General features: G+C 45.4%; 1 protein-coding gene across 1 annotated transcript in view; it reads left to right on the top strand.

Moving 5' to 3' along the window:
• LOC137439239 (teneurin-3) overlaps window positions 1-16,801 on the top strand; it is a 319,589-nt gene that overhangs the window by 149,599 nt on the left and 153,189 nt on the right. The window contains exons 9-10 of the mRNA XM_078768166.1: window positions 15,281-15,494; window positions 15,604-15,705. Coding sequence (XP_078624292.1) covers window positions 15,281-15,494; window positions 15,604-15,705 — 316 coding nt within the window. The remainder of the gene's footprint in view (window positions 1-15,280; window positions 15,495-15,603; window positions 15,706-16,801) is intronic.

Genomic DNA, 16,801 nt, shown 5'->3' with positions numbered 1-16,801 from the left:
CAGCAAACGACCAATGAGGGTCGTGGACACGTCACTGGAAGGCAACCAATGGTGGGTTGTAAAACCTCCCCGAATGAAGGAAGAATGAAACCTTCCTGGAAGGAGGCAGGGCTGAATGTCCGCACGTGACCAACCGCAGCCAATGGGAGGCTGTGGAACATTCTGGAAAGCCTTTTGGGTCCGATATAACCCAGGGCTCATCACCTTTCGGACCCTCTCTGATCCGGGCGCCTTCACCGACCTGCAAGTGTTCATCTCTCCCACGATTCATCTCGAAGCTGGCTGTCCGCCGTGCTGGGTCGTCTTTCCTGTGCTAAAGTTCGTCGTTCGTGCGGACTTCGAAGCGGCGGTTCGTCCTGTGGAGCTCCTGCAAGCTTCGTGCGGGAACTGCCAGACCACATCATCTGCACGTTTCCCAGTACAAGAATTAACCTGTGTGTCATTCCCTGTGTGTGTGTGAAGGCGCCTGTCGGGATTAGGTAGGTAAGGATTGATAAGACTGCCCCTCCGTCTCCTTCTCTTTGCCTTATAAATAAAAGGCTGTACATTTTGTTCCTTTCAAATCTGCTCATGTCGTCCTTTTCTGCATTGGCCTAGCATCATCCGAAACCGAATTTGGCTTGATTCGGTCCCATCAATCATGCACGGTAACGCCGCTTCCCACACCTTGCAATCCGCTCGGCACGCCATAAGGTGTGTGGAAGCGAGGGTTCAATCCCCGATTTCTTTGGCCGCGTGTCTCAAAGGTATTTGGGATTCAGTGACCAGCAAACTCTTCGGCGCGTGGCTGGGAGATTGGCGATTGGAGTTGCTTAGCAACCCGTCGACCACGAGTTTAGTCGCCCCCCTTAGTCATAGTCATAAACCCCCCTTAATACGTCGACCGACCCGGGATCCGCAACAATATATACATTTGTAATTTTATATGTATATCGTGTATATGCACACACACAAATATAATATATATATTGTTGCGGATCTCTAACGTCGGCCTCCCCCTTACCAAAGGGGGGATTAATCCCCTTGTCTTTTACTAGCCGACGTGATCCGGAGCTATTACGTTCCTTCCGGCCAGCGCTGAATCGGGTGGTAGGCCGAATTATTCCAATTACCTAATTACCAGCGCCTCCCAGGAAGCATGGAAATAACCCCGCCCGGACCATGGTTTTAGGTGGAAACGCCGAGCGATAGCGAGCCGTGATCCGAGCTGTTAACAGGAACTAACCCGATTTGAGCGGTGCCGAATCATGCCACCCTTACCCAATGGAAGAAATCACTAATACGGTCGGATTAAGAAGAAAGGAAGAACAGATTGGTTTATTAACACTTTGTACAATAAGAAGAAGAAGAAGCAGAATACACAGTGCAGCCTTAAGAACTGTCTTAACTTATCCCCTGGACACGGGCCCGTTTCACACTCAGTCACACTCTCAGACACTCACACGGGGATGTAGATGGTCAGGGCGATGATCCAAGGAATGGCGTCCACAGCTCGCTCCGGTCCCCGACTCGCCCCGCGGAGAAGATGGTAGGACGAAGAGGGTTGAGCAAGCGGCAGCGTTCCTCGCGTGTCGTTGACGCAGACTGGACAATTACGGGGGGGAAAAGGTAAGCTGGGCTAGGCGGTCACTTCGCGGCTCAGCCGCGTACGTAATAGAAGTACCGGCGCTATTTGCGCTCCCAATGCAGTTCAATGCCGAAGCACCTCGCCCACAAGTCCTCTGCAATGCGCCGCTTCCAATAGGCCTTCAAAGCCAATTATCATCAGTCCTCACGAGTCCTTTTGCAAAGCACGTATATCCTCAAGTCCTTTGGAATCAGTCCTCTGTAATGCACATAAGTCCTCTCGATAAAGCGCATCAGTCCTCTGCAATGGGCTTTGCGTGCGCGTTTGTATAGTGCCGCCCAGCGAACCCTCTCAAAATTGCCAGCCGCGCTTTGACCACGCCCCTCACGCCATTCCACCCGAGCCCTGGTTGGTTTGTCGGCTCTTACCGGCTCCGCCCTTGATGTCTGCTTGACATGGCCACAACCCGACCTCGCGCTCCTCCCCCTTTTCAGGCCTACCTCGTGGCATTTGGCTGGTTTGAGCATCCCAATGCGAGGGCAATAGCAAGAATGGGGCGCAGACTGGATGCTGCCCATCGAGGTAGATTTGGAGGGTGGGCCGCAAAATGAATGGGACCTACTCTTGTTTATTTTACACAACGCAGGTATCACTAATGGGAATGGCCTTATTCTACACATATACTATGACATAACTAATGTTCTAAGGTGGCCTACGTGTTGCATGTGGACTAACTATGGGGGCAAAACCTTTAACATTTATTAATCAATATGTACATTCTCAGAACCGCAACAATATATATATATATATGTATATGTATATTTGTATATGTATATATGTATATTTGTATATGTGTATTTGTATTTGTATATTTGTATATGTATATATATTGTTGGGGTTTTTAGAACCTTCACTTTGTAAATTTAGTAGTAAAATCCCTTATAAATAACCCCTGTGTACATTTTCCCTTAATTGGCTGTTAATTGAAATAATTGCACCTTAGTTAGTCCACATTGCAACACATAGCAAATCATAGGCCCTTTCGTAGTTATATCATTATTATGTGTTTCAGGTAAGGCCATGTTGCCAATAGTTGAATCTGCGTTGCATCAATCAAATAAGATAGGATCCCTTACAATATCGCCGTGGCCTCCTAAAAGCGCCAGTACGGCGGCGTTCGCCGCTATTGCTTGGGGTTGTTCACACCATCTGCAAAACTCCATTGCCCACGAGGTCATCTCGGAGAAGAGGGGCGTGGCCCCACCTCGTCGTCAAGGGTGGAGCCAGAGAGCCCTCGTCATCGAAGGTGGAGTCAGAGCCCTTAACCAACCAGGGCTCGGTGGGTTTGGCTTGGAAGGGCGTGGACAGAAAGATCTGGCAGGTTCGCGAGGGTTCCAAGGACGGGGTTATAAAACCCTTGGGGCGAGGCCCCCACCGAGAGGTACGAGAGAGAGGAGAGAGCTTGAGGTGCGAGGAAGAGAGAGGACGCATGAGGCAGAGACGCATGAGGAAGCAGACGGGGAGAAGGCAAGAGAGACGAGCTATTTGGAGCTGCCGGTGTAAAGCCGAATACGTGGAGCTGCCGGCTCCTCGCTTCCAGCCTGGAGCGGACCTGCTTGCTGTGACCCGCAAAACCTTCCAGCCCGGTTGTCCCACCTGAACCTTCTCTTCCCTCCATTCAATTCCTGCCTGCAATTCCCTATTTGTGTGAGTCTGTTTGTGTTGTCCTGTGGGAATAAGTTAAGCTTGTATAAGGAATTGCTCTGTGTCCTTCTGCTCCTTCCATTTTCTGTAAATGACTTTCGTTTCTTCCTTTGGTTTCTTTGGTTTTGTACATAATTAATAATAAATACCTCTTCCTCCTTATTCTTTGGTTTTCATTCTCGTCCGATCGCTTTCGTGATTTCTTTCAATTGAGTACCTGTGGCACGATTTTGGCCGAACCGCTTTGCAATCGGGTTTAGTCCATTGCTAACGGCTCGGATTCCGGATTGCTAAACCGCTCGGCAAATACCATCTTGTCCGGGATTCAAGCGGGGCCACCCACCTGCTTTGTGGAGGGATTGGCGGAGGTGTCCGGGAATCCCTCGACCAATCACCTTGGCCAATCCTATCCCACAGAGGAGCGGGGTGGGTCCAGGAATGGAGATGGCCAGCTTGACAAGACAAGGGGATTAACCCCCCCTTGCTAAGGGGAGTGCCGTACTCCGATTCCGTAACAATATATATTTTTTTTTTTTTACAAGAGCGAGGCTCGTGGAAGAATGAATCATTATGTAAGAATTATTATGGAAGCTCATGGAAGAATTATCCATGCTGAAAACCTCCACCTTGCTGCATGCACGTCTCGTCTGAATGAGGCATAATATGGTAGACCGAAAGTGGACAGGACAGCAGACGTTAACGTTCTTCTTCATGGACTATAATTTGATTTAATGACATGAGATTGACAAGTTTAAACCCATCACATCGTAGGACGAAGTTACCAACACTTGATACATAGCATAACACTATCATCGATGCACTTTTCAAGGACGTAATGCCCACACGAATTAAGCAGAAAACTATTATTGCAAACTAATGTAGCGTCATTATCCACAGGCCGATAGGATTGCTCGTGATTAAATGGCGCTTGCAGCCAAACAGTGCACATAACTTAAGTAGAAGGTCATCCACTATAATAAAGCGATTACAATAATTTTGCTTCGAAGAAATATTCATATGGAATACAGTGCAATTACAATACAATGCATGATAACGCACATTACAACAATAAATAATGACTGAATGACATTATATATTATTTTGGGGTTTGTGGCAAGTCATTTAACTTTGCGATAATCAATTACACGAGCTATTTGTATTTCATCTGTATTGGTTGTTCATTTGTGCATACTTTGTTAAAATTACGAAGAGTGTAAATCTAAATATCTATAAAGCTCAGTTGACTTTTTGCTGCACCAAATAACAGCGAAACGTAGTTGAGTAAAAGGGTGAACATTCTACAGATGCTGTGATAAATAACTACCTCTGTCGGTTTGAATGTTTGAAAGAGAATAGACGTCTGGATCAATTTTTGAATTAAATTTGAATCCCGATTTATATATATCTCTATATAAACGCGAGTTGTCTGTGTGTGTGTCCGCGTTTTATTCAAAGATGTCTGAAAGGATCTTCATCAAACTTTCAGAGGTCCATCAGTGAGTGCCTGGGAGTGTTTTAGGCCCAAAAATTTTTTTAATGAAAAAAACAAAAACGTTTTTTGTAGTTTTTTTTTTTTTTTAATCGCTCGATAGTGCCTGAGCCTTTTAAAATTAATGACAGTTATATACAAGTACACATTTGCATAAATAAATACAAAACAATCACCAGACATTTGAATACAAATAAATCAAACAATTCCGGAAGTGTACGAATTTGGTGGTAGGGCTTCTTCTTCCTGAGCGGCATCACACTTAACTCAGAAACGTGAGCCACATTCACTCAGAAACGTGAGCCACTCCCCTTCCTCTCCTGCCTCCCAATACACAGTACAATACATGCACAGTACAATACATGCACAGTACAATACATGCACAGTACAATACATGAAGAATACAATACATGCACTGTACAAAAAAAAAAAAACAAAAAAAAAAAACCCACCGTTTAGAGGCCATTTTTCCCCGCAAAGCGGGGGTTGGCCTTTTCGGGGACCGTGGTAGTTGTTGTTTTTTTGGTCCCCTTTTTGAAGCAATGTTTTACGGCCGGATGCCCTTCCTGCCGCCAACCCTTTTTGCTGCCTTCAACGACAAACAGGGAATTACCAGTGAACTGGTACTCAATTAGCCGACCTCGGAAGGTATGACAGGCTGAGTCAACCCCCCTGGCATTAATTCGGCGATCGACCGAGATTGGAACCCAGGATCCTAGGTTATCCTAAGCCGGCACCCTAGCCGCTAGCCCAACACCAGGGATAATGTACATGTACAATACACGGATAATGTACAATACATGCACTGTACAATACACGAATAATACAATACACGAATAATACAATACATGCACTGTACAATACATGCACAGTACAATACACGAAGAATACAATACATACACAGTACAATACATGAAGAATACAATACATGCACTGTACAATACACGAAGAATACAATGCATGCACAGTACAATACATGAATAATACAATACATGCACAGTACAATACATGAAGAATACAATACATGCACAGTGCAATACATGAAGAATACAATACATGCACAGTACAATACATGAAGAATACAATACATGCACTGTACAATACATGAAGAATACAATACATGAAGAATACAATACATGCACAGTACAATACATGAAGAATACAATACATGAAGAATACAATACATGCACAGTACAATACATGAAGAATACAATACATGCACTGTACAATACATGAATAATACAATACATGAAGAATACAATACATGCACTGTACAATACATGAAGAATACAATACATGAAGAATACAATACATGCACTGTACAATACATGAAGAATACAATACATTGAAGGAGCTGTGCTCCAATGCGAGTCGAAAGGATTGACGCGACCAAAGACGGAAATTCGTCCGAGTTGCTTTATTGCACGTATCAAACTCGGGTACTCTAAAAAGCCCGTTTATCGGGCAGCAATATGTATGCACATTTCTGCCGGAGCGTTTGCCTGGGAAAAGCGAGACCGGGCATGCCCGGGTGTCAAGGGCGAGTCCTGGAAAGGCGAGTCTGGACCTGCCCGGGCATCCTGGGCGAGCCTTGGAAAGGCGAGGCTGGGTGCGCCCGGGCGCTCTGGGCGAGCCCTGGAAAGGCGAGAGCGGGCATGCCCGGACGCTCTGGGCGAGCCCTGGAAAGGCGAGAGCGGGCATGCCCGGGCGTTCTGGGCGAGCCCTGGAAAGGCGAGAGCGGGCATGCCCGGGAAAGACGAGACCGGGCGTGCCCGGGAGGTTCGGGCGAGCCCGGGAACAGCGAGTCCGGGCATGCCCGGGAGAGGCACGTCTGGGCCCGTCCGGACGAGCCCGGCATGGCGATTGCGCCCTGGCCGCGTCCTGGCAGGTGCAAGGCGATTGTGTACACCCAGCGGTAACCGCTACAACATGAAGAATACAATACATGCACAGTACAATACATGCACAATACAATACATGAAGAATACAATACATGCACAGTACAATACATGCACAATACAATACATGAAGAATATAATACATGCACAGCACAATACATGAAGAATACTAGTACCCGACTGCAAAGCCGCAATGAGCCGGCGAAGCCAAAGCCTCTTGCCACTATTTTACCCATCACGATGGCATCAGTGGGTTAGGTAGTTGGTAGTAGGTAGGTGTAGTAGGTACCGTACCTGGTAAGACTTGGTAAAAGAGAAGAGCAGACAGTCCTCCCCAATACCTACATACAATAAATGTCACAAGAAGCTTAAGGAAGTAACTATAAGATGTGCTAGCTTAGGGCCTATTTTAAGAAATTTTAACTGGGCTTAATATACGTTTTCACAGTATGTGTGTAGTCTTCTAACTTCAGTCGCTGTCAGGACTGGTTCTCTCCGGGCACTGCGGCTTCCTCCACCAGAAGAAGTTAGCTTGCAGTAAGATCAGGGCCGACAAATCAGACGATAGCGCCGTTTCAACGGCAATGTGTGACTGTCGTTCATCAAACCGTGTCGATGGTGCTGATTGGCTGACCTAAGCTGATCGCTGATTGGTCAGCTCACAAAATTTCACAAATTCAGACCTAAAATGACACCATTTGCATTCTGGATGAGATTAAAATTGATAAAATCTACTGCTTGATAATAATTCGGTGAATTCCGTCTCAACTTTGGATATTTCCGGCTGTGAAAAACTATCTCCTAAGGCTGCGATATTTCAAAAAAATAAGTCTTTGTCAATTTTAGAATATTTGACGCCGTTTTCAGCCTCCGAAACCCGTAATAAGCTTTTTTGAAGTATTTTTTCAAATGCTCGAATCTCATTGGTTCTGGTGTTTGGTGACGATTTTCGTTGAAGATAACGTGGTTGGTCTTAAAGTATTTTAATTACAAATTAGATGTGCATAAGATCGTGAATCAAACAAAGACGGGTGAAACAAACTCCTATGGAACTTTTTCAAATTTGTTATGCATACTTCCGCATCCGCAAGATGGCGGCCTCCATTGAGCGATTTGGTGCGTCAAAGCTTCGAAATTCTCAAGCCAAAGGATCCAGCATAATCTGTTTTTTCAACATAATACGTACGCGTTCATTGACAACACCGGCTTCGCCGGCTACAATACATGCACAGTGCAATACATGAAGAATACAATACATGCACAGTACAATACATGCACAGTACAATACATGAAGAATACAATACATGCACAGTACAATACATGAAGAATACAATACATGCACAGTACAATACTTGCATAGTACAATACATGAAGAATACAATTCATGCACTGTATAATACATGAGAATACAATACATGAAGAATACAATACTTGCACAGTACAATACATGCACAGTACAATACATGAAGAATACTGTCGTGCGACTCCGGTTAACACCAGAGACCACGGATAGGCCTGAACGGATTTATTTGAGGTGATGACCAAACACGGATTCGGCTATAAAACGCGGGAGGAAGAAGGAAAATGGAAGGTTGCGGCAAAAGCTTACCTGGATCGCGCCGACGGCAGCTTCGATCCTACAAGGAAATTAATTCAAGTGAACAACCAAGCTTTTGAATGGGAAGGGAAAATAACACAAGGGTTTATTAAGGTAAAAAGGCAAGGACAGGAAAAGCACGGGCCGGTAATAAAATGTCCTAAATCGGGATCCCGCACACCAGACTCAACAACAGACACAGGAATGGATTAAAGGAAAATAATCGTCTCATCGTGTAAAATGTAGTGGGGATTGGCCTTATCTGTCCCTCGTCTTGTCTTTAATCTCCGGTGTGGAGGAATCCTCCTCCCGCCTCGCAGGCGTCGCTAGGCCCGTTCACAGCACCGAGCCTCGATCCCGCACAAGCACCACGAGGTCGATCTTCACACACGATCGATAAGCCAACTCAAGCCAACTCAACCAGGGCCAAGACTGTGAACCAACGCAACCAGGGACAGGACTCTCTCCACTCAAGATCGCACCGGGACTGCCAGGGCCAGGAAGCTGCCAGAGCACGAACCGCAAGAGAGCAAGAGAGAAAATGTCCTTCGGCGCGCTCTTAAATAACCTTCCCGCGGTGGTGACATCAGCCCTCGCGCGCCACCCAATCAGTGCCCTCCACCGACTCGCCGGCTGGAGGTCCGTGCCTACCACACTGCCCCTTCACTCGTTCCCTGTTCCGTGGTCATAGCGCGTGGCACTCGATGTGGCTAGGCCTATCGGAGGTGTAATTGGCGGCGGCCATCATCGGCGGTGCCCCAGCCTGGTTTCCTTGCCTGTTCGTCTTTCAAAGTCATGTCAGGGAAGGGAGTTATTTAGTGTTGCACTAGGGACCTAACTACATGTCTATGTTGGTGTGCATTGCCATAAGGGACAAAGGTTTATCTACCAGGTGTGACACACAGGGGCGCTACCCTTTAATCCCTACGCTACTTATCACTCGAACATCCTGGTATGCTCACAGGTATACTTTTAACCGACAAAACGCCTACACATGAAACTTATTACAGGTCAGATTCCTTACCGCGACAGACGAATACCTACCTACACAGATCTATCTGGCTCTACATATTGCTACCCCACCGACATAACAGTACAATACATGAAGAATACAATGCATGCACAGAACAATACATGCACAGTACAATACATGAAGAATACAATACATGCACTGTACAATACATGCACTGTACAATACATGCACAGTACAATACATGAAGAATACAATACATGCACAGTACAAGGTGATCCAAGGTGAAGTCTTCATGCGTGCTGAGTCTGAGTCTGAGTCTGAGTCACAAGATCCAAACTGAAATTGAGGTTCAAATCATGACAGCTTGACCCTGAATGCAATTCCAAGTCACGACTTCTCAGTAATGAGTTCAAGTACCGAATAATTTTACCAAAACCTATATTATAGCCACATCGCCATGTTGTTGCATATCCTTGTTGCATTCCCTCTCATAACTTATTCGGACCTCTTCACCCTATTGGATTTTCGTTCTCTTGAGTTAAAAATACAAATTGGCATTAATTCTCAAAGGTCATCACTTGCAAAGATGCATCTTAATATGTGACGTGTGATTCCAAAATAACGAATTAGCATTGAGAGCTGCTCGATTGCAAGCACTCTGCCAGTAATGGGTAAAAGGCAAGGCGGAAGGAGAGTGATAGCATGTGCATAACAAGCAGATGCCAAAACTGCAAGGATAATTGTATCGAATGTAATTTGCTTCGGTCGTCTCCCCCTTTTTAATCCAAAGCACGTGCTGCCGTTGATCGATTTTAGTAACTCACATACTCTATCAATTTTACCCTCCTAATATACTATATAGTCTAGTGGTCATGCAGCGTAAATATGCGTCTGCCATGCTCGGGGCGTTCGCCAGTTTATGATGAGGATTGGAATTTGGAAAGTTCTGCTGTTCATCATCGACCTGCTGACACTTCCATTCTTTCATTGTGTAAAATATTTACCTGTTGAATATTCTTCACACTTTCACACTACCTTTATGTCATGGGGCCCGCAAGGCTAACTCCCGCTCTAGCAGGGAAAATGACCTTAAAATGCCTGTTGTTGTTGTTGTTGTTGTTGTTGTTGTTGTTGTTGTTGTTGTTGTTGTTGTTGTTGTTGTTGTTGGTGGTGGTGTTGTTGTTGTTGTTCTCACACTACCTTTACATTCATTATTCCTCTGTCTCATGGGGAAAACAGGTGAGTGCATATAAGAAATCACATTATTATTACCTGATCGTCTTTACATCACCTTTAACGCAACATCTACAACCCTTCGCCACTCTTTAAAAAAATTTTTTACATGATCTAAGAAGCATGATCTAGTGGAGCTGCCACCACACAGACAAAACAGACACAGCCACTGAGCTTGGGGGAAATGCCGTCACTTCCCAGGGTACTCTGGGTACCAGTGACTTCACAACAATGGCGTTTTCTCACCGCACTCAGCGGGGCATGACCTAAGGAGGAACTTCTTCCTCCCTATAGATGCCAACCTATGGGGATTGTCCATACTCTTATCTTTTTAATAGAACAGGGACGACACAGATGCGGTGAGGAAGGTGACGCCACTGTTGTGATGTCACTGGTACCCGGAGTATCCTGGGAAGTGGTGTCACTGGTACCCAGAGTATCCCGGGAAGTGGTGTCACTGGTACCCAGAGTATCCTGGGAAGTGGTGTCACTGGTACCCAGAGTATCCCAGGAAGTGGTGTCACTGGTACCCAGAGTATCCCGGGAAGTGGTGTCACTGGTACTCGGAGTATCCTGGGAAGTGGTGTCACTGGTACCCGGAGTATCCTGGGAAGTGGTGTCACTGGTACTGGAGTATCCCGGGAAGTGGTCTAATGGTACCCGGAGTATCCTGGGAAGTGGTGTTACTGGTACCGGAGTATCCCGGGAAGTGGTCTAATGGTACCCCGGAGTATCCTGGGAAGTGGTGTCATTGGTGCCGGAGTATCCTGGGAAGTGGTGTCACTGGTACCGGAGTATCCTGGGAAGTGGTGTCACTGGTGTAAGTGGTGTCACTGGTACCGGCGTATCCTGGGAAGTGGTGTCACTGGTACCGGAATATCCTGGGACGTGGTGTCACTGGTGTAAGTGGTGTCACTGGTACCGGAGTATCCTGGGAAGTGGTGTCACTGGTACCCGGAGTATCCTGGGAAGTGGTGTCACTGGTACCCAGAGTATCCCAGGAAGTGGTGTCACTGGTACCCAGAGTATCCTGGGAAGTGGTGTCACTGGTACCGGAGTATCCTGGGAAGTGGTGTCACTGGTGTAAGTGGTGTCACTGGTGTAAGTGGTGTCACTGGTACCGGAGTATCCCGGTAAGTGGTGTCACTGGTACCGGAGTATCCCGGTAAGTGGTGTCACTGGTACCCAGAGTATCCCAGGATTGCACGGCACTTCCTCCCAGCTCAGTGGCTGTGCTAAGTGTTTGTCTCATCAGTATGTCCATGTGTGTGTGAGTGGCAGCTCCATTACGAGCCTCAGACCTCGTATTTAAGAAATGCTGAAGGTCAACTAAGGAAGTAGCACGTACCATTTTTGGTATGACTTTGATTGGTTTGATCCTCCAAACACCCAGAATCGCAGCAGACCCGCTGACCATTACACCACCGAGTCTCATTTCTGTATTATCAAGTCCGGCTTCAATCTTTTCAAATGTAATTTCCTCTCTCGTTTTGCTGTTTGCTTTTATAAGGAAGGTCATTTGGTTCTTATGATTGCACCGACTCGTTTTTTTTCTTCTATCCAATACTCTTACAGCTTGACTTTATCTGGGTACCTTACCACGATTGTATCTCAAATTCCCTCTCATCCTTGTTTTACCCAGGTTACATCACATTATTTGGAGAACCGATGATGTGTGAGAGGGTGGCTTGGATAAGAAATCTTAAACGAGGAATGTTTTCAGCTTAAATCACGAGTGCAATTGTCTTACATTATACGGATTGCATTTCCGAGATAAAACAATTATACATTTATTGTTGCAACAAATATTCGTGCCATGGTGAAACACCACAAGGAAGCACCTCTCAGATTCCACTTACAGGCAAAATGTTGTCATATTATCGCTCAACCATCCACGGACAGTCTTGTGTGTGTGGGGTGGACCGACCGGCCGAGACATCACAAACAAAATGCTCTTGCAACAGGGAAATGGGTATAAATTACTGTACTTTGTGACTTCTCGTGACACAGGCTGGTTTGACGTGTGTGGGTGTGACAAGTGACCTTCTTTCATGCCTGCTCAAACCCGGACTGGCTATACTGCAATTTTACCAACATATGACAACCACCTGCATGGCATTGTCAGCCTCTTTGATTGAATGGCCTATCATCTGTAAACTTGTTTTGCTGCAGGAGGTAGTTGTCACATACCCTGTGATTCTTTAATGGGTCGATGTCCAACCGGCAGGAGGGTGAAGTTTTAAACTTGTTTATTTGAACTCAAAATTTAAGTTTTACTCAAACTTGAGTTTATTTAAACTAGAAACAACCTCTCTCATTGGGGGGCGGGCAGGGGGTGGGGCCACGAGCATGTGCATACCATGCGGATGGCAGTGTTAATATTATTATTATCATTATTATTAATTATAATATTAGTGTGTTATTATTAATGTATTACTATTAGTATGTATGGAGTATGTATTAGTATTAGTTAGTATGTATTAGTATTAGTTAGTATGTATTAGTATTAGTTAGTATGTATTAGTATTAGTTAGTATGTATTAGTATTAGTTAGTATGTATTAGTATTAGTTAGTATGTATTAGTATTAGTTAGTATGTATTCGTATTAGTTAGTATGTATTAGTATGTAGTATGTATGGGGGTGGGTGTATGTATTAGTTAGTATGTATTAATGTATTCATATTAATATTATGTATGTATGTGTTATATTAGTGTTATTAATGTGTGTTATTATTAATATTAATGTATTATATCATATTATATTATATTATATTATATTATTAATGGCCACAATTTTTCCCATGGGGATGGGTGTATTGACCAACTTGTGCGGTTGGCCTGGGGAAGTTTGACCCAAGTCTTTCATGAACCGGCTGGCCAGTCCTGATGTTCGACTAAGGTTAGGGAAGGAATTTGGAATTTGGCCATGATGCCTGCGATATATCGCCTACTTTTCCCGAAGGAGACCATGGGGTCTTTAACGTCCACCAACAAATATCAGCAGACAGGATGCACAGTTTAACGTCCGTCTTAGGGACGGCACACACATTGATGAATCACCCAGCCTGTGAAACGCAGGGATGACAGTTTATAGTTGGGTTGGGATTTAAACCCAGGGTAGACCGCTTAGAGGCGAGTCCACATATAATCTAATGGTTAGAACAATAGGACAGGCAATGGGATACATCATTCATCGGTAAAGTCTAATTTAAACACCTTTATTAGCTAAAGATAATTAGGGCACAGCTATTGGCCACCTAGGAGAAGATTGGAGAAGGGCAAAATGGAGAAGATTGTCATGGGGCCCGCAAGGCTAACCCCCGCTCTAGCAGGGAAAATGGCCTTAAAATTCCTGTTGTTGTTGTTGTTGTTGTTGTTGTATTGGCCACCTAGATGCGGAGCAAAATGAAACGGCTTGGATCCGTTGGTCTGTGGTGGACGTGATAAGCAGCGAATGCCTCAAGGACGCTGGGTTTTTTCCAAATTTCTTTCAGTTTAGTGTTAAACAACTGTTGTGACTGTTTAAAAATGGAATCATATGTTGGACAGAATAGACTGAATATTTTGTGGTTGTAATAACGTTATCCTTTGTAGGTGTGACCCACAAAACGCCATGATAAGCTATTTATACACCTTAATACGGAGTCGTCCAAGGTGGAAAAGCTCCTTGAGGTGTGGGAATTAAGGCTCTACAAACTCCGCCGTGTAACCCCTAGTCCCCCTGGCAAGTTTGGCTGAAATTGGGTAAGTAATGTATTGCGGACAGACAGACACCAAATTGTGTACTTTATTTAGTGTGTACTGTGTGTACCCCAAACGGTGTGTACCCCAAACGGTGTGTACCCCGGTTTAGAATAGGTACACCGTATCCCTGCGCATCGTAAGAGGCGACCAAAGGTTGGCGTCAGGAAGGGCATCCGGCCATAAAAACATTGCCTCAAACAGGGAACCATGATTGTCATGGGGCCCGCAAGGCTAACCCCCGCTCTAGCGGGGAAAATGGCCTTAAAACGATGATTCATTTAGTATGACAACAAAGCACAAGCAATAGATAAAGCACTGTACATTGCAAATGGTGACTGTTTTTTATTCTACCTCCTCTCTCTCACACTCTGCTTTGCCATTTATATACTGTATACTGAATCCAATAACTTTCGTAAAAACTTTTCCCTCGACAAAGTACCTGTAATTACTAGGAAGTTCCATAACCAGAAGGCTATACAAGTATGAATCTACTATATAAGAGAGATGTCTGTCTGTCTGTCTGTCTGTCTGTGTCGCCATTTTTCTCAGAAATGGCTGAACGGGTTCTTCGTCGAACTTCCAGAGGTTCATCAGTGAGTGCCTGGGAGTGTTTTAGGCAAAAAAAAAAAAATTATGAAAAAAAAAAGATCGTTTTTTTTGTTTAAAAAAAAAAAATCGCTCTAGTGCCAAAGCCTTTTTAAATTAATGACAGTTATATACAAGTACACATTCGCAGAAATACATACAAAACAATCACCAGACATTTCAGTACAAATAAATCAAATCATTCCGGAAGTGTACGAATTTGGTAGTACGGCTTCTTCTTCCTGATCGGCATCACACTTAACTCAGAAACGTGATGAACACCACATTCACCCACCAGCATAGATATGAACCCCCTTCCTCTCCTGCCTCCCCTCCTCCCCTCCCCTCCCCCCTTCTCCCCTTACTCCCTTCCTCTCCCCCCTTCTCCCCTCCCCCGCCCGGCAACGCCGGGTACTTCTGCTAGTTGTATATAATTGTTGATTAACTGAAAGTGTGGTGCGGTAATGCGCTCCGGTTTTTGACTTGCAGTACGACTTTGCGCGATTACTTGACGGGCGGCACTTAGCCGGGGCTCGGGAGCGTCGTGGAGTTGCTGGTCCGGCACTCAGGCCTGACTTTCAGCGGATGAGAACATCACGTCGTGGGATTTTCATTGAGCTCCTACGGGCTGGCCTTTGGCATGTGGCTGTTTACAATGACGGAGATCGTGTGCAAGTACTCGGCCTGATCACCTCTTCCACTGGTGGGTGAAGAGAGTGTGATACGGATGTGGGTAAGCTGTTAAATTGTTATCCTTCAAGCTGTTGTTTATCATCATAGTTGTTCTCTCTGTGCTCTATACTCTATTACAGGCTCTCAGCAGGGCTGCCTTAATGGATGTCGTGGCAATGGCGAATGCATTGCAGGCGTGTGCCATTGCTTCACAAGTTTTGAGGGAAGAGACTGCAGTAAATGTAAGAGACTGCATTGCCCTGCTTCCTACCCAATTTCTGCTTTCCCTGCATTCCACTCCCAAGCCGCTTCCCCGGTGTCGCATTCCTTCTCTGCTTCCCTAGCATCCCACCCATCCATGCTCATCTCATGTCCCATTATACATCCTCCTGCCTCCCCCTCTCAATGCTGCTCCCCCAGCCCTCCCCTCTTCCCCAATCCCTGCCAACAGCAGCTCCTCCCCCATCCCTAACTCTATGGACCACCAACGTCCGTGGTCTTCACTCCAATTTAGCAGATCTCTCAATCCAAGCTGCCACTGGTAAACCTGACATTATCTGTCCAACAGAATCCTTCCTCTGACAGGATGTCCACGATGTCTCTCCCTTGGTATTGTATTTTCCGATTGACAGACCTGAACCCCGTTCCAGTGGTCGAGGTGCAGTTTATGACAATAACTCGATTTCTGACTGTCTGTGTACTGTACTACCCTTCCCCCTCCTAACTCCCAGGAGTACTTCTGGCTGAAACTTGCCCTTGGCTAGCACTTCCTGTTTGTCTGTGTGCTGCACCATCCTCCCAACAGGGACAACTCTATTTACATCTTGCTCTCTGCCATCATGGACCATCTTGTAACTACCCATCCCAATTATCTTGTCCTCATATGCAGTGATTTCAACTGTCACCATGCCAATTGGCTGGGTGTTGATATCTCTTCAACCAGCCATGGCATTGCAGTAAAGGGCTTCTGTGATTCCATAGGCCTCACCCAATCGGTGAACTTTCCGACTCGGATTTCTCCCATTGGCGCGTCTTCCCTTCTGGACTTGGTAATAACGAATTTTCCTGAAAATGTCTCCTGTTCCTCTTTTGTTTCAATAGGTGCATTTGATCATGTATTTGTGACCGTCAACAGCTCTCTCGGTATGGTCAGATAGATACCTCAGTGCCGTAAAATTTGGCAGGTTGTCAATCTGACTGGCAGGGACTGCAAGCTGCCCTCTCATGTCAAGACTGGTCCTTCTTTCCATCTTTCCTGATATTAATACTGCCTGGGAATGCTTCCACACAAGCTTATTTTCCATTATGTACAGATTTTTACCATCTCGTCTGCAGTTA

The sequence above is a fragment of the Myxine glutinosa genome, chromosome 14, assembly GCF_964187855.1.
Source record: "Myxine glutinosa chromosome 14, kmMyxGlut1.1, whole genome shotgun sequence".
Taxonomy (NCBI): domain Eukaryota; kingdom Metazoa; phylum Chordata; class Myxini; order Myxiniformes; family Myxinidae; genus Myxine; species Myxine glutinosa.
Note: the sequence above shows the minus strand (reverse complement) of the source record. Positions and strands in the feature narration are given on the sequence as shown.